This window comes from Erpetoichthys calabaricus, chromosome 10 (assembly GCF_900747795.2).
Source record: "Erpetoichthys calabaricus chromosome 10, fErpCal1.3, whole genome shotgun sequence".
NCBI classification, from domain to species: domain Eukaryota; kingdom Metazoa; phylum Chordata; class Cladistia; order Polypteriformes; family Polypteridae; genus Erpetoichthys; species Erpetoichthys calabaricus.
The window spans coordinates 91,175,107-91,202,762 of record NC_041403.2 but is presented as its reverse complement, the minus strand read 5'-3'; the positions used below and the strand labels follow the sequence as shown (position 1 = coordinate 91,202,762).

The window sequence follows — 27,656 nt, the reverse complement described above, 5'->3', positions numbered from 1 at the left end:
GCTAAATGCACATTCTTTTCAGAGAAAGTGACTAATATACAGTCAACTCCAGAATTACTGGCACCCCTTAGGAAGGCGAGCAAAAACACTATAATATACTGCATATAATGATTCCAATTTTCCATAAATGTCAAGAAAAATGGCTATTAATTTAGTAAAATAGTTACTGCAAAGGTGTTTTATTTTCTGAATAGTTTATTCTGTTAAAAACATAATGAAGAATAGTCAGTCAGTCATTGTCCAATCCACTATACCCTAACACAGGGTCATGGGGGTCTGCTGGAGCCAATCCCAGCCAACACAGGGCGCAAGGCAGGAACAAACCCCGGGCAGGGTGCCAACCCACCACAGGGCATACATACACACACACACCAAGCACACACTAGGGACAATTTAGGATCGCCAATGTACCTAACCTGTATGTCTTTGGACTGTGGGAGGAAACTGGAACACCTAGAGGAAGCCCACGCAGACACAGGGAGAACACGCAAACTCCATGCAGGGAGGATCCGGGAAGCGAACCCTGGTCTGCTTACTGCAAGGCAGCAGTGCTACCACTGCGCCACTGTGCCGCCCCCCTTGAAGAATACCATAAATCAATCTAAAGGAATTTATATGTTTGGGGAAACAAAAGTTTCTTAATATTGTTTTTAGAGTCTAGGAACTTTATTGTTGTTTATGACCATTTCCTGTCCTACTGGGGTAAAATATGAGGTAAAACACAGGTAAATTCCTTTTTGTCATCTATCAATATGGGTAAAACCAAAGAGCTCTTATCTCAAATGAGAAAAGGGATGTTCATCATCACAGATTAGGAACAACAAATAGGTATTCAACTTAAATTATCAGTAAGCACAATCAATGCTATAATAAAGGAAGTTTGAAAAGGATGAAATTGTTGAAAAATTGCCAGGAATGGGATATATTTGCATATTGCTTCCATGCACAGTTAGAAGGATGCCAAGAGAGGAAAAGAGGAGCCCAAATAGCAGTTTCACAACTGCAAAGTTTAGTTGACTCTTGGGATTTCGCCGTTTCAAAATTAATTGTGAGGCATCACATTCATGACCAGAAGATTTCTGGACACATTCCATGAAATAAGCCCTTCCTGAGACCATATCACAAATCCCAGTGTCTTAACTTTGCCAAGCAACATAGAAGTTACAACAGGAATTTTGTGTTGTGGTCAGAAAAAAAATTGAGCTTTTAGGCCCAGCATACCATCATCAACATGTTTGGTGAAAAAACGGAGACTGCATACAAAGAATGGCACTTCATACCCACATGAAACTATGGTGGTGGCTCATTGATGCTTTGCAACTGTTTTGCTGCCAGTGGTCCAGGGGCTTTTGTTAAAGTCAGTGGCATAATAAATATCATTCAATGTCAGAACATTTTAGCTGAAAACCTGATTGCCTCTGCCAGAAAGCTGAAACTGAACCGTGATTGGGTCTTGGAACAAGACAATGATCTGAAGCATACATACAAATCGAGAAAGAAATCATTGTAGCAAAACAAAATCAAGGTTTTGCAATGGCCCGATCAGTCTCCAGACATGAAGAGGGAAGTCCACAAGAGAATTATTATTATTCAGTTTTACTTTTGAATAAAAGCAAACTTGTTTTGTTAAACCTTTGCAAAAGTGTTTATTTTATATTTCAGTAACGACTTGAATGACATCAAATCTGGCTCTGCCTCTCTCACGCATGCACACAAACATCCATGCATGAAAACATCATTATTTGAAAATGCTATGACATCTGTGACTTTCCCCTTGGGGATTAATAAAGTATCTAGTTGAACATTTTTTTTTTTTTTTCAATCTTGCCCATACTCTGCGTTATGGTGAATGGTACTAAGAATGCAGACAGGCTTCTTCTTTATGGGTGTATATGCCATCAGCATGGCACTGCCAGATCTAAACACTAGCGTGGAGAATTGCTCACATACAAAAGTGACTTTAGCTGCAGGTGGAAGTTCCTATCCCATTTTATTTATGGTGCCAAGAAGTCTATTAGTCAGCAAAAGCGATCTGAAGAAGCTGTAGGTTGTTACGGTTCTGCCATTGTTCAGAAAAGGCTCCTTAAGCTTTATGACCACAGTTTCGGAAAGTCTTTTTCCAGTGGGACGACTGGGATCTATTCCTAAATAAGGAGTGGCATTGCACATGTACTTTGTCTCCAAATGTGCCACAATCCAAAAATTTTATGCCAAATTTGTCGGGCTTGGTTGAGATGCATTGCAAGAAAGGACAATGGGCCTTGGTTGGAAACTGTTGCTCATCAACAGTAATATGTTTCCCTGGGTTGTAACTCAAAACAAAGTTCTCAACAAAACCTTGCCAGATGTCTGAGATCACAGCAAATCTGTCGTTTTTCACATGTTCTGCATGGGTGTCTTTGTTGTTAAAGCACAAATGCCTCATGATAGTCTGATAGTGGTCACGGGGCATTGTATCTTTGATTGCCGGGATGACAAATAGTTCTGAGCAGGCATCAACTACAGCACCAACTGTGGTCATTGCTACTCTTGTGAAAAGAATGGAGATAAACGCCATCAACTCAGAGAGGGAGAGGCAAGTTCATTGTACCACATGAATGTTACCGACAGAATAAAACTGAACATTAAAAAAAACAAGCATTAACTTTTACACGTAGCCAAAATTTACACTGGGTTTTACAGACTCAAATCAAAATGTATGTTTTTATTATATTATAGTAATAATAACAGCAAATCACTACTCAAAATAGAAAGAACTCAGACTTGAACCAGCAACCTCTTGATTACGCAAAAGCAGTTCTTACCTCTGCCCCAGCCAAGCAAGACATGTCACCTCTCTGTCGATTGATATTTGGGCTTGGGTTTTTACTCATTGACAGCAACATATAAATTGAATGATTTTTTTTTCCTTTGGTTATGTTCTTGAATAAAAGTGCACTTGTTTTGGTATACCTTTCTGAAAGTGTTTATTTGATGTTTGGACTAAAGTCTTCAAATATTGTACACTTCACATCATTATTACTATAACATGGAAAAAGTTTGTTTTAGGTATGTGTTCAACATTTCCTGCCTCGCATTTCCTGTCATTCAGCATTTACCCAGACTGTTGTAGAAACGGAACATACATGAAGTGTATGTATTCCAAATAACGATATATTATTTACCCTGTACAACTCAAGGCACCTCACTCACAGATAAACAGAGTTGAGCTGGCAGAACTTCAGCTGCGTCGGTGCGGGGGAATGGGACAGCAGGCTCCTTGTTGCTTGTGCTGATTGACACATTTGCAAAAGAATGACGCTGATTAAGAGGAGCGAAGGAATTTAAGGTGGCCTGACATCATGACTTTTTTCGTAGGCTTCAGGGATTCTAGTCATAATGCTGATTCAAATGATCTATCAGCTCTCCTTCTATTATACCTGAGTGCAGCAATTAACACCATTGACAGCATTCTTTTTGTTCTCTTGATATCTCAGGAAGAAAATTATTTGTCAGTTGTGGTGAGTAAACAGAGATTCGTGATATTACAGTCATATGAAAAAGTTTGAGAACCCCTCTCAGCCTGCATAATAATTTACTTTCAACAAAAAACATAACAGTGGTATGTATTTCATTTCCCAGGAACATCTGAGTACTGGGGTGTTTTTCGAACAAAGATTTTTAGTGAAGCAGTATTTAGTTGTATGAAATGAAATCATATGTGAAAAACTGGCCGTGCAAAAATTTGGGTCCCTTGTAATTTTGCTGATTTGAATGCATGTAACTGCTCAATACTGATTACTTACAACACCAAATTGGTTGGATTAGCTCGTTAAGCCTTGAACTTCATAAACAGGTGTGTCCAGTCATGAGAAAAGGTATTTAAGGTGGTCAATTGCAAGTTGCGCTTCCCTTTGACTCTCCTCTGAAGAGTGACAGCATTGGATCCTCAAAGCAACTCTCAAAAGATCTGAAAACAAAGATTGTTCAGTATCATGGTTTAGGGGAAGGCTACAAAAAGCTATCTCAGAGGTTTAAACTGTCAGTTTCAACTGTAAGGAATGTAATCAAGAAATGGAAGGCCACAGGCAAAGTTGCTGTTAAACCCAGGTCTGGCAGGCCAAGAAAAATACAGGAGTGGCATATGCGCAGGATAGTGAGAATGGTTATAGACAACCCACAGATCACCTCCAAAGACCTGCAAGAACATCTTGCTACAGATGGTGTATCTGTACATCGTTCTACAACTCAGGGCAATTTGCACAAAGAACATCTGTATGGCAGGGGGATGAGAAAGAAGCCCTTTCTGCACTCAGGCCACAAACAGAGTCGCTTGTTGTATAAAAATGCTCATTTAGACAAGCCAGATTTATTTTGGAACAAAGTGCTTTGGACTGATGAGACAAAAATTGAGTTATTTGGCCATAACAAAAAGCACTTTGCATGGCAGAAGAACACCACCACATTCCAAGAAAAACACCTGCTACCCGTCAAATTTGATGGAGTTTCCATCATGCTGTGGGACTGTGTGGCTAGTTCAGGGACTGTGGCCCTAGTTAAAGTCGAGGGTTGAATGAATTCAACCCAATATCAACAAAATTCTTCAGGATAATGTTCAAGCATCAGCCACAAAGTTGAAGTTACGCAGGGGTTGGATATTCCAACAAGACAATGACCCAAAACACAGTTCGAAATCTACAAAGGCATTCATGCAGAGGGAGAAGTACAAAGTTCTGGAATGGCTGTCACAGTCCCCCGACTTGAATATCATTGAAAATCTATGGGATGATTTGAAGCAGGCTGTCCATGCTCGGCAGCCATCAAATTTAACTGAACTGGAGAGATTTTGTAAGGAAGAACAGTCAAAAATACCTCCACCCAGAATCCAGACATTCATCAAAGGCTATAGGAGGAGTTTAGAGTTTGTTATATTTGCAAAAAGAAGCTCAACGAAGTATTGATGTAATATCTCTGTTGGGGTGCCCAAATATATGCACCTGTCTAATTTTGTTATGATGCATATTGCATATTTTCTGTTAATCCAGTAAACGTAATGTCACTGCTGAAATACTACTGTTTCCATAAGGCATGTCATATATTAAAAGGAAGTTGCTACTTTGAAAGCTCAGCCAATGATAAACAAAAATCCAAAGAATTAAGAGGGGTTCCCAAACTTTTTCATATGACTGTATATAATATGAGGTGTCACAGGGATCTATTTTGAGCCCTTTATTATTCTAAGTGTACAGTACATGCTCTCAATAGGCCTGATAATTTCCAAACAATGTTAACTGTTGCAGTTATGCAAACAATACACAGATTTGTGTGTCAATAGCACTAGATGATTCTGACGGTCTGAATCCTCTGACCCCAATGTCTTAGCAGCATCACTGATCGGATGAGTAATAATTTCCTTAAACTTACCAAAGAAAAAAAAAACCAGAATGGTTTAATCATTGACAGCAAACAAAAAAGCAAGGACCTTAGAAATAAATTAGGTTATCTGTCTTTACAAAATAAGCCTTGAAGTAAAAACTATCTGCGTCATTTTATGACTATTACCCTATCAAGATTGGCAAAAAAATCAGCAAAAATTAGTTTAAATTGTAGCAGCAAGAATTTTTACTAAAATGAGATTAAAATCTGAGAATATTTCACTAATCTTGGCATCACTGCAATGGTTGCCGGTGTCCTTTATGATTGATATAAAATACTTTTAATTGTATATAAGGCTCTAAACAATCTAGAACGTTTTGATATTTTGGACTGCTTGTCTCCGAAATTCCTAACTGTAATCAAATTGTAAACTTAAATCCTCTAACATTGGCTTGTGTAATGGTCTGAGTATGAAGTATAAAAGAACTGGTGAGGCAGCTTTGTTTCTAAGCACCAAAATATGGAATACTTTACTGTTAGGGATACACTAAGCCAGTACAGTTGAACAGTTAAAAAAAATTTTAAAACTGCTAAAAATGCACCTCTTTAATCTGGCTTTCTATCTTGATTACTTAACTTGCTAGCATCACTAATACTAGTATTCACACTGAAAGGACAAAGAACCACTGAGCACACTGCCTTTTTTCTCCTATGTATTGTGCCTACGTGACCACAAGGTAATACCCTAACTATTCCGAAGCGACGTTTGTACTGTTTTGTGTTTTTTATATCTCACACCTTCATACACCTTTATTGTAAGAGCACACCTTATCTACGATGAAGTGTTTGATCAGAAGAAAATATGAAGCTGGTTTTAAATTAAGTCATTGAAGTGGTGAAAGAAATTGGTAACTGCACTGCTACAACAAAATTCGATGAGTCCGAGAAACTGGTGCGAGACTGGAGGAAGCAAGATGTAAAAAAAAAAAAAAAAAAAAAATTAAGTGTTATATTTTTGAACGGGCGTATAAGTCTGTCTGATTTTACAATCGATTTTTCAGGTTTCAAGACCTGACTTGTACACGAGTATATACGGTATTTATTTTTGTTTCCGTCCTCCCTGGCCATCTGACCATAACATAAGACTTATCGTTAGGGAATTAAAAACAAATCATGGACTATATTTTTTTTATTACTTGCATATCTAAGTTAGGTAAATATTAGTCTTTGCAGTGCCAGAAGTTAGTCTCAAAAGAAAATAAATTTCTGGGGACAACCCGTTAAGTGTGTAGTGTTTATCAGTAAAATCCTGTGTTGCAAAGGCTACACGTACAGTGCTTCTTCTCCCAATTCCTCCAATCCGTTTGTTTTACACTGCTGCCGGGTCATCAGTGAAACAGCAGAACATACTGAACAAAAGACTTAACATTAAGGGAAAATAAAAAGCTAAAATTGCTGTTATCCATTTAGGAGCTCAGAAGCAGAAGGTAACTGAAGCTTAATAACGATATTACATATCCCACCCAAAACTAAAAACTACATACATGTAAAAAGAAAACGACAATCTACTTTAATCTACTGTAATTACTTGTGCAAACTTTTTTTTTTTAATGTATAGGTTTAGAAAGAACTTATTCTAATTATTAGGAGGATGTTACTGCACCCACCAGAGAACCCAAGTGCAGCCTTGCAACAGGTGACACCTCAGCACCATACTAGTTTGACACTGGCTGAAGTTCCAATCCTGCCACCAACCCTCAAGTTTTCCCTGCAAGTTGGAGGTCAATTTTTAGAATAGGCGCAAGACAAAAAAAAAAAAAAAATCAGGCGTCAAAGTAAACAATCAGCATTCAGTACTTTTAACAGAAAGATATAATGTTGTTAAGAGCTACAAAAAAGAAGCCAATAATAGGATATATTAATGAAATTGCAAACAAACCTCTAAATTGTAGTTTATATAACCTTAGATAAGCAGCTCATAACTAAAAACAGGAATTTAAATGAGAAACCTTAAAAAAAAGAAAATTACATTACATCAATAAATGAACCGATATTTCAAGGTTTTTATTGTTTTATTGTTTATTGTTTTTATTTTACTAATGTTGTTTAATTTTATTGTAAGATGACCTTGAGTGCTAAGAAAGGCGCCTATTAAATAAAATGTATTATTATTATAAGGTTCTATAATTATAACCAGGAAGCACAGGGGTGCAACGATTAGTACCAGGATTTCAGAGATCCAGAGTCCTGAAGTCATTTTAACTAGGAACTGCAAAAATGTCTTATATGAATAACCATGGGTGCAGGTATTAGAGTGAACAAGACAGATTGGCACCTCATTCAGGGCTGATTGCAGCTTAGAGTCCAGGATTGCCATGATAGGCATTGGCACAAGTGACTATGAAGTTGATTAGAAAGTTAGAAAACTGACTGAAAGATGAATAGCCAGGATGACCAAGAATGTGCATGAAATGTGTACGTTTATGTCAAGTAATAGATAACTAGTTTTCCTGTTGACTCTTGCCTTGTGCCAGAAAGAACCAGAAATATGATTTGGCATCCTGCAGACCAGTACTTATAAAAACAGTTTCAGAAAAAATATTTGAAGGATATTCTTCTACATATACAAAACGCTACCAATTTCAGTAATAAAATAAATGTTTATTACCTGAAGAAACATGTTCTCCATTCACTTTGAGAGGAGTCAGCACCACACGGGGCATCATTACACCTTTTTTCCTCTGCTTTCCAGACTACAGTGACCAGAAGAAAAGAAAAAAACATATAAAAAGTGTCTTCATAATATCAACTAAAATTAATTAAGCAAGGAATGTAATTAAAAAACAATCTTCAATTGAAAGAAAAATGTTCCAGTGATTGATCACGAAGTCTTTTTTGTTACCAAAAACTCAGTCCCGCTGAAAGTTAAAATATATTTATGGGCCAGTTTTTATTTTATAAAGCAAGAGGTATGGATCCAACATAACTGGAATGTACAATAAGAAAATATTACTTCATTAAAATTATACACTATAGTACATGCATGTATACTACTGTAAGTAAATCCTGAATGAATTATTTTGTTCATTATGTTGTTTTGCTTATATTTCTTGCGCTTCCTGAATCAGCTGGAAAACAAGTCAGGTTCCTTGAAAGGCATCTCAGTGTCTATTCCGATCTAAAATGGGTCATTCCATGGAGATTCACTGCATGATTTTTAAACAAATCTGAAACTTTTCCCATTCATTTGTATGGCTGATTGATAGGCAAAAATAACCTTTTCAAGTTTTTTCCACCATCCTGCTCCCAGCTAGTTCCTTTCAAAGATGGGGGAATTGACTATCTTTAGCATCTGCAACCCTTTAAAAGATGTCAAATATTTCCAGAACCAAAAAGATACTTTAATAATTCAAAAAAGGTTTTTCTCAACATAAACTAAGGAACTGTTTTCACTTACCATATGCTCTGAAATTAATAATTTTTCTTTATATCCCTTTAGAAATTGGCCACCAGTATAGATTTTCAGTAACTTTGTGTACCATTTCCATGCTGCTTAAAAAAAGCCTTCTGAACGATAAAAATGGTAATAGCTGCTATCTTTGAAGTTGCAGTCGGGAGCATGGTAGGAAAAAAAAATTGAATTTTTTTTTCCCCCACCCATTAACCAAACATACAAATGAATGTTTAAAGTTCCACAGGCTTTGAAAAGCATGCAGCAAACAATTATTCCAAAATGATATAATAATACATATTGCCCTCAAACTTGTATCATTTTTCCAGATAATCAGTTTTGGAAAAGAGCCTTAAAAGAGGACTGCGTGATTCATTCATGGCGAGAAAAAAAATTCTTTGTAAGGGAGAAAACCTTTTCTTGCACTGTACTGAAATTCGCATGATTTGAGCAAGTGAACAAAGTAGACAGGAATGGCTCACACAGTAATATTAACTGAACATGGCATAATTGAAAACATAAGTGAAAACAACCTGACTTAAAACCTTAAGCCAGAAATACTGGCCTCTCTCTCAAAAGTTCTGCAGCCAAAAAACTCCACTGAAGACAGGGCAAAAAGGAATATCACTAGCACAGTTTCAAGCCATATATTACATAAATCAATAAGCTACAGATGGTTAAAAATCAGTAATTGGATGCTTACATACTAGTTTAAAGAAAGACAAGGCTCTGCATTTAATTACCTTGAGTGTTGCTGCTAGGGTTAAATCAATCAACTGCATTGGTATACTATTTGAAGCATTTAATAACCGATGTACAAGACTTATGTAAGTAAATTAATTCATCATAATGAACTGAATGATTTCATTCAGTAAAAAAGAATCTTTGGTATTATTAATAAAAGTGTTAAGAGTTTTTTTTCCTTAAAGGCTAAATAAAGTAGTTTCTAATTCTCTAGGGTTCATTGCCCCACTTTATATCAAAGGCTGTGATACACAACCATCTGAATGAGGATGATACATTCTTTAGAGTTTACCTTATAATAACTAGTGGCTGAGCAATATATATAATTATATATTTAGACTGATGATAATATTGATATTTGGGTGGCAAAGTTGGCTAATTACCAATGGATATTGTACTGATACTGCTGGTGTGCTTAAGCATTAGTATTCCTAGGAAAAACACTAATGAAACGAAAGATATTAAATGTTGTGTTTCACATAAACAAACTTTAACATTTAAACAGATTAAATAATAGTTACTAAAAATACCTATTGCAGAGATTGTAATGGTCTGCAGAAAACTATTTTTTGTTATTGTTGTGGTTATAGTGCTGTCCTTCTGGCTTTGCAGAAATACTGTGCCTCGAACTATGTTCTCAATGTGAATTTCCCACCACTGAAGCTGGTTTATTTGTGGAGCAAACCATCCCTGTTGGACACAGGCATAAATGAAACATCAAATTGATATCCACAGATACAGTTTTTATAATTGGTATAATGCAGGTGTTCTGGCAGTGAAAAAATTAATTACACTACATATAAGAGCCAAGTGTAAAAACTGCTAAATATTTCTTCACACATTTTGTAGCAGAATACTGTAAAGACGATATTATAATCAGTAAAAAGAAAAATCAGGGAAAACATAAGTGAAAAGGGCCGTTTGCAATTGTACCTGTTGTGTAGCTCTGTGAGTACTCTGCCTGGATGGAGGTGCCTGCTTGTTTTGAGATATAGTAGAACATGAAGCACTTGAAGAGGTTTCATCTAGAGAAACTTGTACATAAGAATAAACACAAAAATTACATTTTGGAATATGATAACTAATATACATGTTCATTTACAAAGTTTCAATTCTGCTATGAGAGAAATATTTCCCCTATTTAACACAAAAATCTTACAAGAATTTGCTGTAATGCACATATGTGCAACTTAACTGATAAAAAGGTTGACAAATTAGTTACCATTCTTGGCTTCAGAATGAACACACTAGAAAATACATAGTAACACTGAATCTGAAATAAGGAATGAACAGATGGCTGAACAAATAAGAAATTCAACTGCTGAAAACAAATAATGCAAATAGTAAACCTGTCAGAAATGCTGTGTGAAAAGTGCTTTTGTCAGAAATGCTGTGTGAAAAATGCTTTTGTAATGTTAGGAAAGTAAAAAAAATAAAAACAAAAATAAAAAAATCTATCGCTGAGTCCCTTGTTACTCAAAAACAAACAGAACCACATGCAGTATCTGGGATAACCTGCTCAAGCATTTAATCCCTTTAAAAATAGTACAGCTCTCGTCATATACTTCTCATCGGAGTTTTACATGTTATAATGAATACAGCCCATTGGGTGTCCAAAGTGGAGGTGAATAAAATTATGCTAAGGGGAACAAAAATATATAATAAAAAAAAGAAAAACCTATAATATGTATCTCATGTGTATGCCACGCAAAAATATATGGAAGGGATGTTTCCTATTTTGAATTTCAATATCTTGAAGTTAAATTTGAAGGCAAATTTGCACATGTTGATAGTTTCTACTCACAAGTCGTAGTGTGTGTTGCATTCTATGTATATTATTGATTTTTGTATTGTGGTTTTGTCAGCTGTTCTGTGGAGACATATAAAAATTGCATTGTACACAATAACTTGAAATGACATTAACACCTGAAACTGATCCAACTCTGGATCAACTGAAGAGTTCAAAGCCAGTATATCTGAAATGGCACCAGCTACCTGGTAATGTTTTAAAGAACAAAGCATACAGGAGCATAATTTTGATCAGTATGGTCTGGGGATTATGGAACATCTATGACATTTTTCACCAAAACTATTATGTAAAGCAGTAACACATATCCAACCATATTCAATACCTATCAAAAAAGGGAACTGGTGCAACAGATTTTTCCAAAAAGCAGTTATTTACCATTTGAAGGAGAAAAACTACTTATCAATAATTTAAGCACATGTCTTATTTATATTTAACTTTCCTTAAAAATACTAGTGTTGCAATAGAGGATTACAAATACATCTCTATGCTATGGCACCAATGCATATGAAAGAAAAGATTTCTATACCAGTGAACTGGTGCTCCGATAGTCTGATTTCCAAGATGTCTTTGAATCCATTCTATTATGCTATGAGAGATTATGTAAGAAAGCTCTGACCACATTAAAAATAAACACATCTGAATTTATAATAAAAACAAAAATAATTGATTTATTTAAATTAACCCACATTCCTGATTTTAATAATGAAAAGTACTTTAGGCAAAAATCAGACATTTTTGAGAGCTTAAATCCGAACTTTTTTGAATTTCAAATGTAAAAATAAAATAATTACAACAGAAGAGAATGTTATTTATTAAACCTATCCAGTAATGTCTGCTTTCATATGACAGTATGTGCTACTTCTATTGGTGGTTCCCCTTTTCATTCGACCAAGTATCTAACTTTTAAAAATTTCACTTCTACAAGTAAACAGATCAGTCATCGTTCTCAACTGCAACTGCTTCCTGTTAAAAAAAAAAAAAATTTCTTGCTGACATTGTTGCAATGATTTTGCTGCGTTTGGCACTTTAAATAGGACTCTGCCTCATCACACATTTCTGATTATAACTTTCTCATCACTTGAACATGTTTCTACCAATGTTTCACAATGTTTTTTTCCTTTTATTGCTCCCTTTTCCTCCTGTTTTCCTTATAATAATACCTTCAGCCTGAAGTACAATTTATGCACTTCATACCAATATAGATTATAATTAGTTGGCTTTGACTTCAAAATCCACATAGACCTTATTTCTGCTGTAATTTTTCAAATTTGTGAACACAATCAATCAGTTCCATGGTTATGCAAGAGGCTATACTTTGGATCTCAAAGTACTACCTCTGCTACTTAGACTATTCATCTTTGCAGAAACTTCTCTGCTTGGTCCTGACTTTCTCTTGTTTATGGTATAATTACCTACCTTTCCGAGAGTACTTTAGTAATTTAGTCTTTGCAACTCAATACTGCCTCACCTAGTTCAGAAGAAGGTATTTACAATTCAAAACTGTTATGTATCTCACACCTTGCTGCCCCACACTGTACTGCATAACCACCAAGGAAACACTCATAATCCTGGTGTAAGAGCTCAAGACTCGTCATTAAAATCTAAAATATAAACAGTGAATTTTTTTTTTCTTTAAATCTATACACAATTTGGTGTGCCCACCTTCACACCTAAGTCTCCACCCAACTGCGGAACCTTTACCTTATTCAGGTTTTTTCACACCAAAAAAAAAAAAAAAAAATCAACTTAGATAAAAGTTGCAAGTATAATCAGGGTTTAAACTGCAGTGCTTGATTGTGGTGATCACACACATTATTTAAAAAACCTGCATTGTTTAATTTAATAACGTTTGAAGATTAAAACAAAAAAAAGACTTCAGTTATTCCCATTTTATTTCATTATGGAATTAGTCCAGAAATAAAACAAATAAAAACCACACTGATGCAAGTACTTAGCTGAAGCAACTTAGGCAGCGATTCTAGCCTGAAGTTGGGTTGGATATGATGCAGCACCCTTTGCACACCTGGATTTGGGGATTTTAGCCATTCTTCTCTCCATTCTTAAGATCCTCGCAAGCTCTGTCAGGTTGGATAGACAGCTACTTTCATATCTCTCCTGAGATGCTCGACTGGGTTCAACTCCAGGCTCTGGCTGGGCTACACAAGGACATTCACATAGAGTTGTCTTTGCTTTGTGCTTAAGAACACCATCCTGTTGGAAAGCAAACCTTTGGCCCCACCTGAGGTTCAGAGCACACCAAAATAGGTTTTCATTAAAGGTAACTCTGTACTTTGCTCCATTCAGATTTCCCTTTGCCTTGACTAGTCTCTTAGTTCCTCTTACTAAAAAAACAACCGCACAACACGATGCTGCCATTATCATACTTTACTGTTTGAATAGTATTATTCAGGTGATGAGCTGTGCAGCTTGTATGCAGACGGGATTCTTAGAATAGAGGCCTAACACTTCAATTTTGATATAATCAGACCAGAAAATCTTGTTTCACAAAGACTGAAAGTCTTTGAGGTGCCTTTTTGCAGACTCGAAGTAGGTGTTCATGTGTCTTTTACTTAGGAGAAGTGTCCATCTAGCCCCTCAGCCATAAAGTCCAGATCGGTGGAGTGTTGCAGTGATGGCTGTAATTCTGGAAGTTTCTTCCATCTCCAAAAAGGCTCTGTGGAGCTCAGTCAAAGTCTCCAAACAGGTTTTCTGGAGCTCAGCCAGAGTGACTACAGAGGTCTTGGTCAATTCCAGCAGCCATACCACCTGCACTTCATAATAATCCCCCTCAAGGATAGCATGTTTAGGCCTAACCAACCCTTTGACAGAAGACCATCTAAGAAAAACTTGGGTAGCATAGGGCTCATATCAAAATCCTCCTTTTAACACATAAAGCCTTAAATGGCAAAGACCCTCCTTATTTACCTGAACTTTCCACTACTTACAAACCAGAACGTACACAGAGATGAAGATCAAGATGACAGTCTACTAAGAGTCCAAGGATTAATAAAATAACAGTGGGAGATGGAGCTTTTAGTTACAGGGCACCAAATCTATGGAATGACCTGCCTGCTAACGTAGGATATGTCCCCTCAGTCTCAACTGTTAAATCCAGGCTGAAAACATGTTATTTTAGTCCAGAATACCACCATTAGAGCTGCTAATTAGCTGTGCATACTGCATTTCTGTTTGTTACTTATTCGTACAGAAAAATAATTCTGTTTCTCTTCTCTGTATCAGGATGTGGCATGTGACGCCACTGCTCCACTCTACTGCTCTCCTGTAAATGGGAAAAGCCATCCCAGATAAAATAGGTTCTCTCATCAGATTGGATGGCCCAGGACAAACTCCAATATATAATTCCCTGGGGAGTGGGTACGCGGCTAGTTGGCTGAGGTCTACAGGTCTTTGACTGTGTCTGATTTTGTTTTTGACTTTCTCTTTTACAATTTTAATTTTCACCACTGTCAACTAGCCATAGTTCATTAATTAATTAATGGACCAATATTAATGTTAAATCAGTTTCTACCAAGTACTCTGTGTTTTAACAAATCTGTATTTTTATGTGTACTAATTCTGTATTTAGTAATTAGTATAACCTATATTTGTATTCTGAGAATTTTTCATAGCGCTCTGCACCTACACTCACTGAAGAGCACTATACAAAAATAAGCTGTATTGTATTTTATCGTATCGCTGGAAATATATTGGTGTTGATGTCAGAAGGTGCTTACTTTGTGTGTGGATCGTAACGCCCCTGTGCAGTGATAGGGGCTCTGTGCTGTAAAAATCAGCACCGCCCTTTGGATGAGATATAAAACTGAGGTCCTGCCTCTCAATGGTCATAAAAGATACCTGAGCATCTTTAGAAAAGAATAGGTAGGGTGTTTCCCAATGTCCTGGCTAAATTGCCCATCATAGGCTGGTAATTCCCACCCACAAATTATCCCCTGTGCTATCCTCACTAACTCTCTCTCACCCATTCACCATCTAATAGCTAATGTGTGGTACATTTACTGAAGCAAGAATAACTACCATCACATAATCCTTGTGGAAGCTATACATTTGTGGGAGTTGAAGTGGTTCCCACAGTCTATGTAAAGCTCTCTGAGTAGGTTAGAAAAGAAGTATATAAATGTAATTATTTCTCTTACCAAAGAGATTCTCCAAAGATTTCTTAGTTTACCTGGGTGCTAGCTCTAGTAAGAATTGTAGTTGTTTCAGACTTCATTCATGAAGCAACTTGTGTCTCACAGCCCAGATACACAAAATTTGTATGTGTACATTGCAAGAAATCCACAAGTTAATCAAAAGCAATAATAGTATTTTTATATATCCAAGGGTGTCTATTTTCAAATAAATTATAACTTTCCATTCTGTCTGCTCTCTTTCATTATAAAAATATGTGACTTGAACACATATATGCCAGGGCAAATAGCGTGTCAACAATGAATGAATCTGCTTTTATCAAAGATCCCACCTACATCAAGCCACAAACAGTGAAAGGTTCATCACCCCAGGATAGTGGAGTTACAGACCTTTCTAATGTTGTATAGTTGTCTGTGTGTAAAAGATAGGAAATAAATTGCTTGTGTGACAATTTATCTTTGCACACTGTTACACAAAAAGCTTGAATCAAATTCTGGTCAGTTTTGACTCTATTGAGAATGACACATGTGCTGAAAGACTCAGTCAGGTCAGGTCAGCATGCATTGGTACAATGCATTGCTGCACCCACTACATGACGAAACAGCATGGGATCCTGGTTGGCAACCCCCCCAGGCAGACACACAGTTCAGTCCCACCCTCCAAAAATGACCCTCTATCTGTCTCAGCCAGGTGTTTCTTGGGTGTAGCATCCCCTTGGCCTGGTCCAGCCACTCGGGTCCTCAACAATGACGATCCTGTGAGCCAGATCACCTCCAGGGAATCATGCCACATGTCCGTAATGCCGTAACTGATGCTCCCTCACAATGCAGGTAATGTGCCTCATTCGGGTAAAGACTCAGTGCTATGCTTGATTTACAAGTACTGCTTAGTATAACTATGAAGCATCGTGGCATGCCTGCAACATTTCTTAGCATGCCGGTGAAAACTATTAGGCTGTCACTGTAACGTGCAGCTCGCATCACTGGTTCGTGAGCACACAAGAAAGAAAAAAAAGAGGAGGGGGAAAAAAAAAAGGGGGCATTTTTGCTTGTGACATGTTCACGGTATTATCCCTACCCTACCGAAGGGGTTGACAAAGGCATGTTATGTTTCATGATTTCAAATGGGAAATAAAATCAAAGAGCGGCTTTTGGTTAAAGGGGGTGTTTCATTTAGGGGCCCAGGGCTGCCAGGAAAGGCATTGTCCCCACCCACATAAACCAGCACTGGAAAAAGTTGGTATGAGAATGTATGCATGTACTTAGTTTATTCCAGGTGTGAAATGAAAGACAAAAGCAACACCACAACAATTATTAAATAACAAAACACTAAACCTGTGTGAGGAAACTGCAACAGAAGGTAGGAGAAGATGTGTGATTTGCAGCACAAAAAACAAAATCTATTGTACAAAATGTAAAGTTTCTCTGTGACTAGTGGTGAACATAAATTGTTTCAAGGACTGCCTGGAAAAATAATTTTGAAAGTGAAGGACTGAATGAGTACATAACTATATTTACCAGGGCATACTAACGAATATATCAATTAAGAAACAAATTTAGCATTAGCAAATGTAGCTTGCACATTTTCGGATGACAAATACTGAGAAATCCTTAAAAGAAATTATACAGGCCCATGGAGAACAAGTTAACCCCATAATGACAGTGCCTAAGGCAAAACTGAAATTTAGGACTCAGAACCTATGAGGGAGCAACTATGAACACTGCATCCTAATGTGTAAAGTGCTTGTCTATCAAAACAAAAAAAGACTTCACTAATGTATAGTTTCAAATTAACCGAAAAAAATACTCTTATTTGGTCCAGTTTGTTGCACTTACATTAGTTACAAAAGAAAAAATAGGTTTAAAACACACACTATAAGAGAATTCTACTTTGGGGGAGAACCAAAAAAAAAAAAAAACAAAAAACAAAAACAAAAAAACACAAAAAAAAAAAAAAAAAACACAAAAAAAAAAAAACTATCATTATCTCCACTTGCACTGCATGTCTCATTTGAATCGCAGCTTTCCAAATCAGCTGAGTCTTCTAAATCCTCACCTTCTGGAGCAGCCAGGTTTTTAGACCACAATGGAGCATTTTTCTAGGGAGGAAAAATGAGAAAAGATTTAATAAAAGTACAGTAATTGAACATATTAATAACATAGGCTAAAATAATAGCTATTTGTGAACATCCTACGAGTTAAATTGAGGGACATGGTACAACCTGAAATCGATAAAGATATGACATGCGTTTCTTTCAATTTGTGAGAAATGCTTCCCAACATCAATGGGAAGCCAGACTGAATCAAGAAAAACTTGCAGAGAGCACAGTCCTCCAATTTTGCTTCCACATCCTCAAAGACGTACAGTTTAGGTTAAATTTCCCCTGAGTGAGTTTAAGTTTGGATGCGTGAGTGGGTCCTACAATGGCCTTGCAGAGACAGCCCCTGGCCAACACCCAATCTGGAATTTGATTAAAGGGGTTTGATGTTTGATTAACATCAGTAGATTTCTCCATTTTCTTTTCCTGGAAAGAAGCACATATTGAATACACTGCACTGACGCTGGAAGTACACTGTTCAACTTAAGATTCTGCCCACCTCTGTCACTTTACCTTTAGTCAGCTGAATCACTTTCTGAGCTTGCTCAAAAAGTGTTGTGTAATTTGTCCCAGATCCATGTGAATAAAAATGATGATCTGATTTAGTAGAGACAGCCGTTTATGGACTCCCTAGTAAGCCAATTTCTGACAAACAGGTTTGTTACTGTAACTTGTGACCTATAACTTATTGATCCTTAATTGAATGACAGCTGAATAACATACATTTTAGACTGAATGTATGTTGTATAAGCTAAAAACCATCACTTTGACTAACACCTGAGATGTGGATGCTTTGAATTAAAAATCTGCATTCATTGAAATATATTAAGTTGTTGATTAAAAATTCTGGAGGCTATTAGTGCTGTCTTGTATAATGTATGTCACTGTAGCAATGAGAGTACTAAAAGTAATAACAAAATATTTAATAAACAATCAAAAAGAAAACGGTTTGTTTGGCTCTCAGTGCTGTTAGAGAAGTTTGACAGGAACAAATCCAATTTACACATGCGTTTTTATCCAAAGTACTCCACTTTTACAACAGGTTTTGCTACTCCTGTTACAGATATAAGGATGACTCAAAAGAAGATGCCCTATTTTTGTATTCTAGCCTGTAATGTACTAAAGTCAAAAACGTTCATGGAAATAATTCACAAGGAAGACATCTTACGAACACACAAACTAACTTTTGGACAATTGTACAAGAAACTGGAATTTTAAAAAAAAATGCTTCACCTTCAAAGTAAACAAGCTAAGCCGGCCAGGAAGCTTGAAGAAAATCCCATCCTCTCCTCTGCACTGAGAATGAAGCATTGTATTGAGGCAAGCTAGAGGTGAGGTTCCACTGAAGAAAACAGAAAATAAAATAAAGACAAAAAAATATGCAAATGTTTTTTATAAATACCACCTGGAAAAGTAAACATACAGTATAATAATTTTGTTATTATAATTATTGAGCTTTCATTTTTTGCAGACATTTTATTCATGTTGAGCAATTTGTGACGATTTTCAAATGGAGTTATATTGATTTCTTTTCTTTTTCTTGAATATGGATATGTAAGGATTTAGTCCAAAGTGTAAACAAAAAAACAAACCTTCAAGGAAAATATTTTTAGGTTGAATATTATTAAGAATAAATGAAGCAAATAAAACAGGAGGAGAGTAAAACAGACTTTACATCAAAAAGCCATCCAAAAGAAATGTACTACAGTGCAAAAAAAACATAGTTTTGGAGAATAATACTGCACTTAAAGTAGACTAGAGGAAAATATTTTCTTCATGTACATCTTGACAGTGTCTCAGTTACACAAAATCTTTCTTTGTTGTCAATACAAGCTAGTCATCTCATGGGTTGCTGCCCAAAAACATGCCGAATATGAAAATGACTCTGCAGTTATTCAAAGGTTATGAGTGCTCATGTCAACACTGAAAAAGTGATGTGAAACTATGGCGAGTATAGGAAATTTAGCCCCAGAAAGAGTGGTACAGCTAGCCATTCCACAGAAACTAACATTTAATTTTTAATTCTACCGAAATATACCATTAGTGCTTAACAGAATGACTTTCTTTATCCCAGTTTTAGTGTAAAATTTTGCATATAATGTGCATTTTTTTTTATAATGCACCAGCTGATTTAGCCCAAAATTTTCAAGTAAACAAAGAAATTCACTGATAATGCACAATCTTAACTTTTCAAGATTTTTAGGGTGGATGCCCGACTTTTGTTGACAAGAGGGGTCAGGGCGATAATCAAGTGTAAACATTGAAAAAAACTTGCTGTTATATGGGTAGGCTGTCTTTGCTTGGAGCAATGTTAGGACTCATTGATTTGTGACTACTGATCCCTGCGTGTGCGGGACTAGTGAAGAGCAAAACAAAAATTGCAATGGCAAAAACAGCATCAACATCTGGCGAGAGAGAGAAGTTAAAGTGCAAAGCAAAATTCTCAGTGGGTGATGTTTTACATAAATTTTTTTTTATTTTGTATTAGACTCTTGACATGTCGGACTCTGGTTTTGGTGCAAGTGATCTGGAGATCAAGATCAAAAACGAAAGTGAGGTTCCAGCATCAGCTGATCGGCAGCTGATGCACCTAAGGCAATGTTTACCTGGGAGGACGGCCACTTACAATGACAAGGGGTACAAACTAGACTGCGTCGTACTGCGACCTTTGCTGCCACTGCACATAGTCACTGCTGCTGTAGCCAGATATGGTGAACATGCAGCGAGAGTGGCCACAGAACCAGCAACAGACATTTTATGTTCATTTATTTATGAAACCATTCTTGTGTACATTCCAGAAAACAGCCCTGCAGGCGCTCATCGCTCCTGCCGCAGTAACCAGAGGGGGCTAACACAAAATGACAGCACACTGCATGCAGCAACTGATATTTTATGTTGATTTATGTGATAAATCATTGCTTTAAAATGATGTCTCATGAATACTGCACACCCCATTTTTAGCAAACTTAAATGTGTAAAGATTGCACATGACCAAAGAACACTACACATGTAGCTACACTCAATAGTCATACTTAGTGACAGCAGAAACCGTACCCGACTTTCAGTGCAGCTAAAAAGTAGTAGTAAGTTCTGATATAAAGATCAACAGGGATACCACTAAAATCATCCAAGGGAAAAAATACAAACAGAATTCATACTGAATAACTGACACCTTCGACAGGTGACTGCAACTCAGGCCTGTTCCAGCACCACCCTCTTCTTCTGAGGAGTATTGTAAGGGAGGAAAAAAAATGTATGGCTATATCCAGTTTCCTTTCGAAATAATTTATTTAACCCCCTTAGCTTTACATTTTTTCTCAAAAAAAAAAAAAAAAAATGCAAAAAGAATTTTTATTAAATCTCATCTCTCTATTGTAAAACGTGCAAAACACTAAAAGTACAAAGCCAGAACTACAGATAGTACAATAATAATGCAAATAACAATGAATAATAATAGTAATATGAACAGCATGTGCGAGTGTCACTTTCGGATTTCCAGAATCACTTTCTGTTTCACTGTCCATTTCATTTTTACTGAAGACAGATTCACTTCATCATCACTGCTGATGAGATGCATTTCTTACGTGACACCATTATGATGCTAGAAGAAGACGCGTCAACAACATTGGGCCTGACGCTTATGCCTATACCGTTTTTGTTTTCGTTCATGTATCTAAAACACAGATGGTAATATACAAACAAAATTATGAATGTTTAATAAATAGTGCAATCTTGATGATGTATGTAAATTACCCCTAAGTGGACTACCTCTGGCTATGTAATTTTGGAAGAGCAAAAAAGTGTTTAGATATATTTCAAGCTTAGCAAGGTAGCATTTACAAAAACAGTCCTTTGATTATGGATATTTTACCATACTTTTAATTGTTTAAGCTCCTACACTAAATTACATTTACCAAATGTACTCTTCATTACTAAATTTATAGTCTTTAATAAAAGTTATCTGATACAACTTAGTTTTACATAAAATCTGAATCTGTTACATTAAAACAGATCACATGCTTATGTTTAGAAACTTCATAGACTTTCTATAATTACATTAAGTTAGAGTTTTGTGATTAAACAATTCAACTACGGTATTACCATAAACAACAGGACATATTCTAACTTCAATGTACAAAGTAAAATCCTAATGTTAACTTCTGAAATAACAGAAGTTAAAATAATTTTGTTGTCTTACATCCAATAAATTCTTATTGTCCGATTCATGATGAAGTTCATTTTCTACTGTTTTGGGGAAATCATGCAAAATAATTTATAAATTATATATATGCCAAAGTATGGCATTTATTATGCAGACATTTTTCCAACATATTTTGTGACATGAGCAATCAGTATTATAGATGTCAACGTATAATACGGTAAGGTATGTGCGCATCTAGAAAGAAGAATGTGAATATGAAATACAATTTAAGATGTCATGTGAAGCCATGTAGTTTATGGAGCTTGCTATGCAGTTTTCTGATGTTTGCTACACTTCAACTATTTAGTCTCATAAACCAGTTAATGAAAAGAGCTCAGTATGCATCTAGTTGCAAGAGGAGGTTGTGATGAAAGCTGCACCTCATCTGTCTTAGGCAACATCCATACTGCTACATTTTCATTTAAAAATGGAATTTTTAAACAAAAACGATCTACATCCAGACTACCATTTTCACATTTTTATTTAAGTATTCTCGTCCATACTAAAATGACTGAAAATGCCTAGAATGGTGATTCCCAACGTGGGGCGCAATTTGATTTTTTACAGGGGCAATTTGAGAATTTAGGTATGTTAAACAATTTATAAAACAAAAAAAACAGAAATTCACTGTTAAAAATGTAGAAATAAACAATTTTTATTTTTTACAGAGACATTTATATAAACATAGAAGGGATGGTGAAGAACTCTTTAATTTATGATTTTACAACCGGCTTAGGTTTTTCTACTTAGACATTGTTTTTATCATTAAAATAATATGAATTGTAACAATAATTACAAAAATATAAAATGATCAAAATATTACAGAAAAAGCTGTCATTAAAGTTATTTTATATTTATGAGTATCACGTCTCATATGTTTTCAAAACTGTATTTGCTGTATTTTCATATTACTTCATATATTTTTTTTTTTAATAATTTCTTAGTGATTTCTTTGTCAGTACTTCAATTATCCTTTCCCTCTTTTGTTTCCATGTTCTTTGGAAGCTTGTTTAGACCAAATTAATGACATTATGGGCTTCCTCCACATGAGTAGGAGTTCACTTTTTGAATAGGTAATAATAAAAATAAGGTATATGTTACAGTGGGGTACATCATGATTTTAGAGAGCCCTAGGTGGGGCATGGCCAAAAAAAGGTTGGGAACCACTAGCCTAGAATATACAGGTGCTGGTCATAAAATTAGAATATCATGACAAAGTTGATTTATTTCAGTAATTCCATTCAAAAAGTGAAACTTGTATATTAGATTCATTCATTACACACAGACTGATGTATTTCAAATGTTTATTTCTTTTAATGTTGATGATTATAACTGACAACTAATGAAAGTCCCAAATTCAGTATCTCGGAAAATTAGAATATTGTGAAAAGGTTCAATATTGAAGACACCTGGTGCCACACTCTAATCAGCTAATTAAATCAAAACTCCTGCAAAAGCCTTTAAATGGTCTCTCAGTCTAGTTCTGTAGGCTACACAATCAAGGGGAAGACTGCTGACTTGACAGTTGTCCAAAAGACGACCATTGACACCTTGCACAAGGAGGGCAAGACACAAAAGGTCATTGCTAAAGAGGCTGGCTGTTCACAGAGCTCTGTGTCCAAGCACATTAATAGAGAGGCGAAGGGAAGGACAAGATGTGGTAGAAAAAAGTGTACAAGCAATAGGGATAACCGCACCCTGGAGAGGATTGTGAAACAAAACCCATTCAAAAATGTGGGGGAGATTCACAAAGAGTGGACTGCAGCTGGAGTCAATGCTTCAAGAACCACCATGCACAGACGTATGCAAGACATGGGTTTCAGCTGTCGCATTCCTTGTGTCAAGCAACTCTTGAACAAGAGACAGCGTCAGAAGCGTCTCACCTTTGGACTGCTGCTGAGTGGTCCAAAGTTATGTTCTCTGATGAAAGTAAATTTTGCATTTCCTTTGGAAATCAAGGTCCCAGAGTCTGAAGGAAGAGAGGAGAGGCACAGAATCCACGTTGCATGATGTCTAGTGTAAAGTTTCCACAGTCAGTGATGGTTTGGGGTGCCATGTCATCTGCTGATGTTGGTCCATTGTGTTTTCTGAGGTCCAAGGTCAACGCAGCCATCTACCAGGAAGTTTTAGAGCACTTCCTGCTGCTGACGAACTTTATGGAGATGCAGATTTCATTTTCCAACAGGACCCAGTACCTGGTTTAACGACCATGGTATCCCTGTTCTTGATTGGGCAGCAAACTCGCCTGACCTTAACCCCATAGAAAAATCTATAGGGTATTGTGAAGAGGAAGATGCAATACGCCAGACCCAACAATTCAGAAGAGCTGAAGGCCACTATCAGAGCAACATGGGCTCTCATAACACCTGAGCAGTGCCACAGACTGATCGACTCCATGCCAAGCCGCATTGCTGCAGTAATCCAGGCCAAAGGAGCCCCAACTAAATATTGAGTGCTGTACATGCTCATACTTTTCATGTTCATACCTTTCAGTTGGCCAACATTTCTAAAAATCCTTTTTTTGCATTGGTCTTAATTGATATTCTAATTTTCCGAGATACTGAATTTGGGACTTTTATTAGATGTCAGTTATAATCATCAACATTAACAGAAATAAACATTTGAAATACATCAGTCTGTGTGTAATGAATAAATCTAATATACAAGTTTCACTTTTTGAATGGAATTACTGAAATAAATAAACTTTGTCATGATATTCTAATTTTATGACCAGCACCTGTAATTGTCTGCCTACATTGGACAATCACGCAATATACATGTCCCAAACCAGGCACAATTTGCAGTTACCAACTTCTTTTAGTATGAGTAGTCTCGCAAGCCCATTTTCTGATGTCACCATGAAATTTCCCAAAATTCTCAGTGCATAGTGACTATAATTTATATATGTATAGTCTGAACACCCACAATGTGGCAAGTCAGTCGAACCAGTTGCGCTTATGCCGTTTGAGCACATATATAATTGACAACTCTATTGTGTAGTTTGAGTAGTTGCTTGACCACAATTTCTGAAAATTGTACATCAAGCAAGTCAGATGCAGAAGGGTGACCACTCAGAAGATGAGACATTGTAAAGAGCAGAATCAAATCAGGGCAGAACCATGTAAGAAGCACAAACAAACCAGACAGCGATGAAGTCTGTATTTTCAAAAATCGTAGTTTTCACCTGTCCACACTGAAATGCTGAACCAGTGTTCTCTAAAGTCTTCGGCTCTGGAGAGAATTTTGAAAAGTATTCAGTTTCATTGGTTGAAAACGTCTGTGTAATGTGGACAAAAGGAAAAAATGGGATCAAATGTCTGCATTGTTAAACGAAAACATAGTAGTATGAATGTGGCCTTAGGTGTGCCAATATTTATTGCAAAGTTACAGCTCTGGCTTGTGGACTTCCTTCAACTATCGTAAAATGCCAGGGACAGCATATCTTGGTGAAATGTTACAGAAATGGATAAAATAGCAATATTAATAAATGCATTGTAAATATTTAAAAATGGGACAAATGGTGTTACACATCCCTTAAAGTTAAAGTTAAAAGTTGTGGCTAAACCCACAGCTTCTTTCAAAGCATTATGTAGAGTATAGTATTATCATAGTTGGTGCCAAAAATCCTGCATCACTCTGAGTACTGTATGTAAAAATATGTTTTAGCACTGTCAGGACGAGTAACAACTGAATGAAACAAGAGTTTAAAATTCAACAACAATTATAAATGGTATATGAAAGCAACTAGCCAACACCTTGAGAGAATGTCACACAAGACTGGCCTCACTGTGCACATCAAGGACGTGACCATCAACGGGCTTACAGGGATGCACTAACTGCAGCCAAGAACACACATTATGGCAGAAAAAAAAAAAAAAAGTGGCCATGATAACCCATGGGTTTTGTTTTCTGTAGTTAATAAACTACTTCAACCTGCATCTGACCCAATTACCTCCTTTACCGAAGTCTGAAAAATTCCTCCACTTTTTTCTGCAATAAAATAAAAAAATGTAAATAATTCAACTAACATAAATCTATCATCTATTTATATCTTTCCGTATCTTCTCACTCCACCCAGCTCTTTTTCTAAATTTTCACCAGTCACATCTGCATTTGTTAACAACCTGCTTTGCAAGATAAGGCCGACTACTTGTGTACTGGACCTCATCCCCAACACACTTCTTAAATCCTACCTTAATGCTATAATCCTGACTGTTATGACAATAATAAATACATCCCTTGACACTGGCTTTGTGCCAGCCACTTTTAAAATCGCTTCTGTAACCCCAGTGTTAAAAAAGTCTGGTCTTGATGCAGACAATCTTAAAAATGTTTGGCCTCTCTCTCGCTCATCTTTTCTGCCAAAAGTTCTTGAACATGTTGTAGCTTCCCAACTCACCAATTACTTAACTTCTAATAATTTGATGGAACCGTTTCAGTCTGGTTTCAGGACGCAGCACAGCTTTTTCTATCTCACTAGTTAAAACAGAACACTATGGATTTACTCTTACTCTTGATGATTATACAATATAGTATAAAGACTGTCATGAAATATACCAAAATGACCAGGCCCTTCATTTCTAAATATTATTTTCTCCGGTAATTTAAAAACACTATGTAGTACCTGTGGACAGAAGCACACCATGGTTGATCCTAAAATATCTTGGAAGTGTTTCTTGTATATTAGTATATATACTGTACCTCTGTGCAACTTACTGTTGGAGGTTTACTGACATAGAATTGGTACTTTCCATATTTAATCATTTTAGCTTCATGGAACACAATTTCATAACCTAATTTGGATTTCTATACTTTTTCTTTTGCCTTTCAATCACAAAATGGGGCAATGTGTACAAATGACATAAATATTTAAATATTATATTATTAATGCTTGGGTTTCTCAAAGGCATTACAGTTTTCAATGTTTTAAAATTTTGTAATGAACCTCAGACGAATTTAAATAGTACACTCAAGAACTGACTTGCTGTTCAATTTGGGACTGGCTATATGGCCATTAGGGAAGTCACAAAGTGTACATGGCATTGCAAACTGAGGCTCTGTGAGTCTGGTGTGGGTCACTGGCAGACATACGGAGTAATACAAACTGATCTTCGAGTCTCAGCATCTGAATGCCGGGTCTTTGTAAGGAATTATTTCTTAACTACTGTTGCACTCCCCTGATGGGTGGTGGGGTTGCTGTTTTTGGTTTACTTAAGTGATTAGCAGTGCTGTCAGATGTTTCCCCATTTCTAAGTGAACTTGTTTCACCATGGATGACATAGTCATTCTTGTTTCACCCAAGGGTGGTTTGTAATTGCTGTTAGTGGGTCATCAATGAACTTAAAAGGCAAAATTAGGTCACGGATTAAGAACTATTGGCGTAAGGGAAGGCTGTGTGGGCTCCTTGTGTCTCATTTCTCTGCTACTTAAAAAAACAAAAAAAAATGAAAATAATCAAAAGTAAGAAGACTGGAAACACCATGAAGACCCTAAACCAGTGGTGGCGAACCTATGGCACGTGTGCCAGAGTGGGCACTCAGAGCCCTATCTGTGGGCATGTGTGCTGTCGCACCAGCACAGAGTTCATTACTAGAAAGCCAGAGGGACGTGGGGCCGGACTGCTCCCTTCCCCCTCTCCACGTGCACCTGAGGACATTTCTCACATCACCCGCCCCTCTGCCCAGCAGCCCAATGGGTGCGCTTCCTTTCTCTCCTGTCTGGGGTAAGGTGAGCAGCTCACATGCGGCGTGAGGGTGCAGCGCGGACGGCAACCTGTTGAGTCTGCGGTGAAGGTGATTCCCATAGTGGGGTTGGAGGGGATGTGGTATAACGGGTCCACAGCACAAAA

General features: G+C 36.6%; 1 protein-coding gene across 3 annotated transcripts in view; it reads right to left on the bottom strand.

Moving 5' to 3' along the window:
• asxl1 (ASXL transcriptional regulator 1) overlaps nt 1–27,656 on the bottom strand; it is a 135,690-nt gene that overhangs the window by 44,930 nt on the left and 63,104 nt on the right. For 2 of the 3 annotated variants that reach the window (XM_028811586.2, XM_051932421.1), the window contains 4 exons: nt 18,841–18,949; nt 17,487–17,607; nt 10,484–10,584; nt 8,024–8,108 (listed from right to left, as the gene is read on the bottom strand). In XM_028811586.2, the coding sequence (XP_028667419.2) occupies nt 8,024–8,108; nt 10,484–10,584; nt 17,487–17,607; nt 18,841–18,949 (416 nt within the window). The remainder of the gene's footprint in view (nt 1–8,023; nt 8,109–10,483; nt 10,585–17,486; nt 17,608–18,840; nt 18,950–27,656) is intronic. The other variant, XM_051932420.1, reaches the window with a different exon arrangement.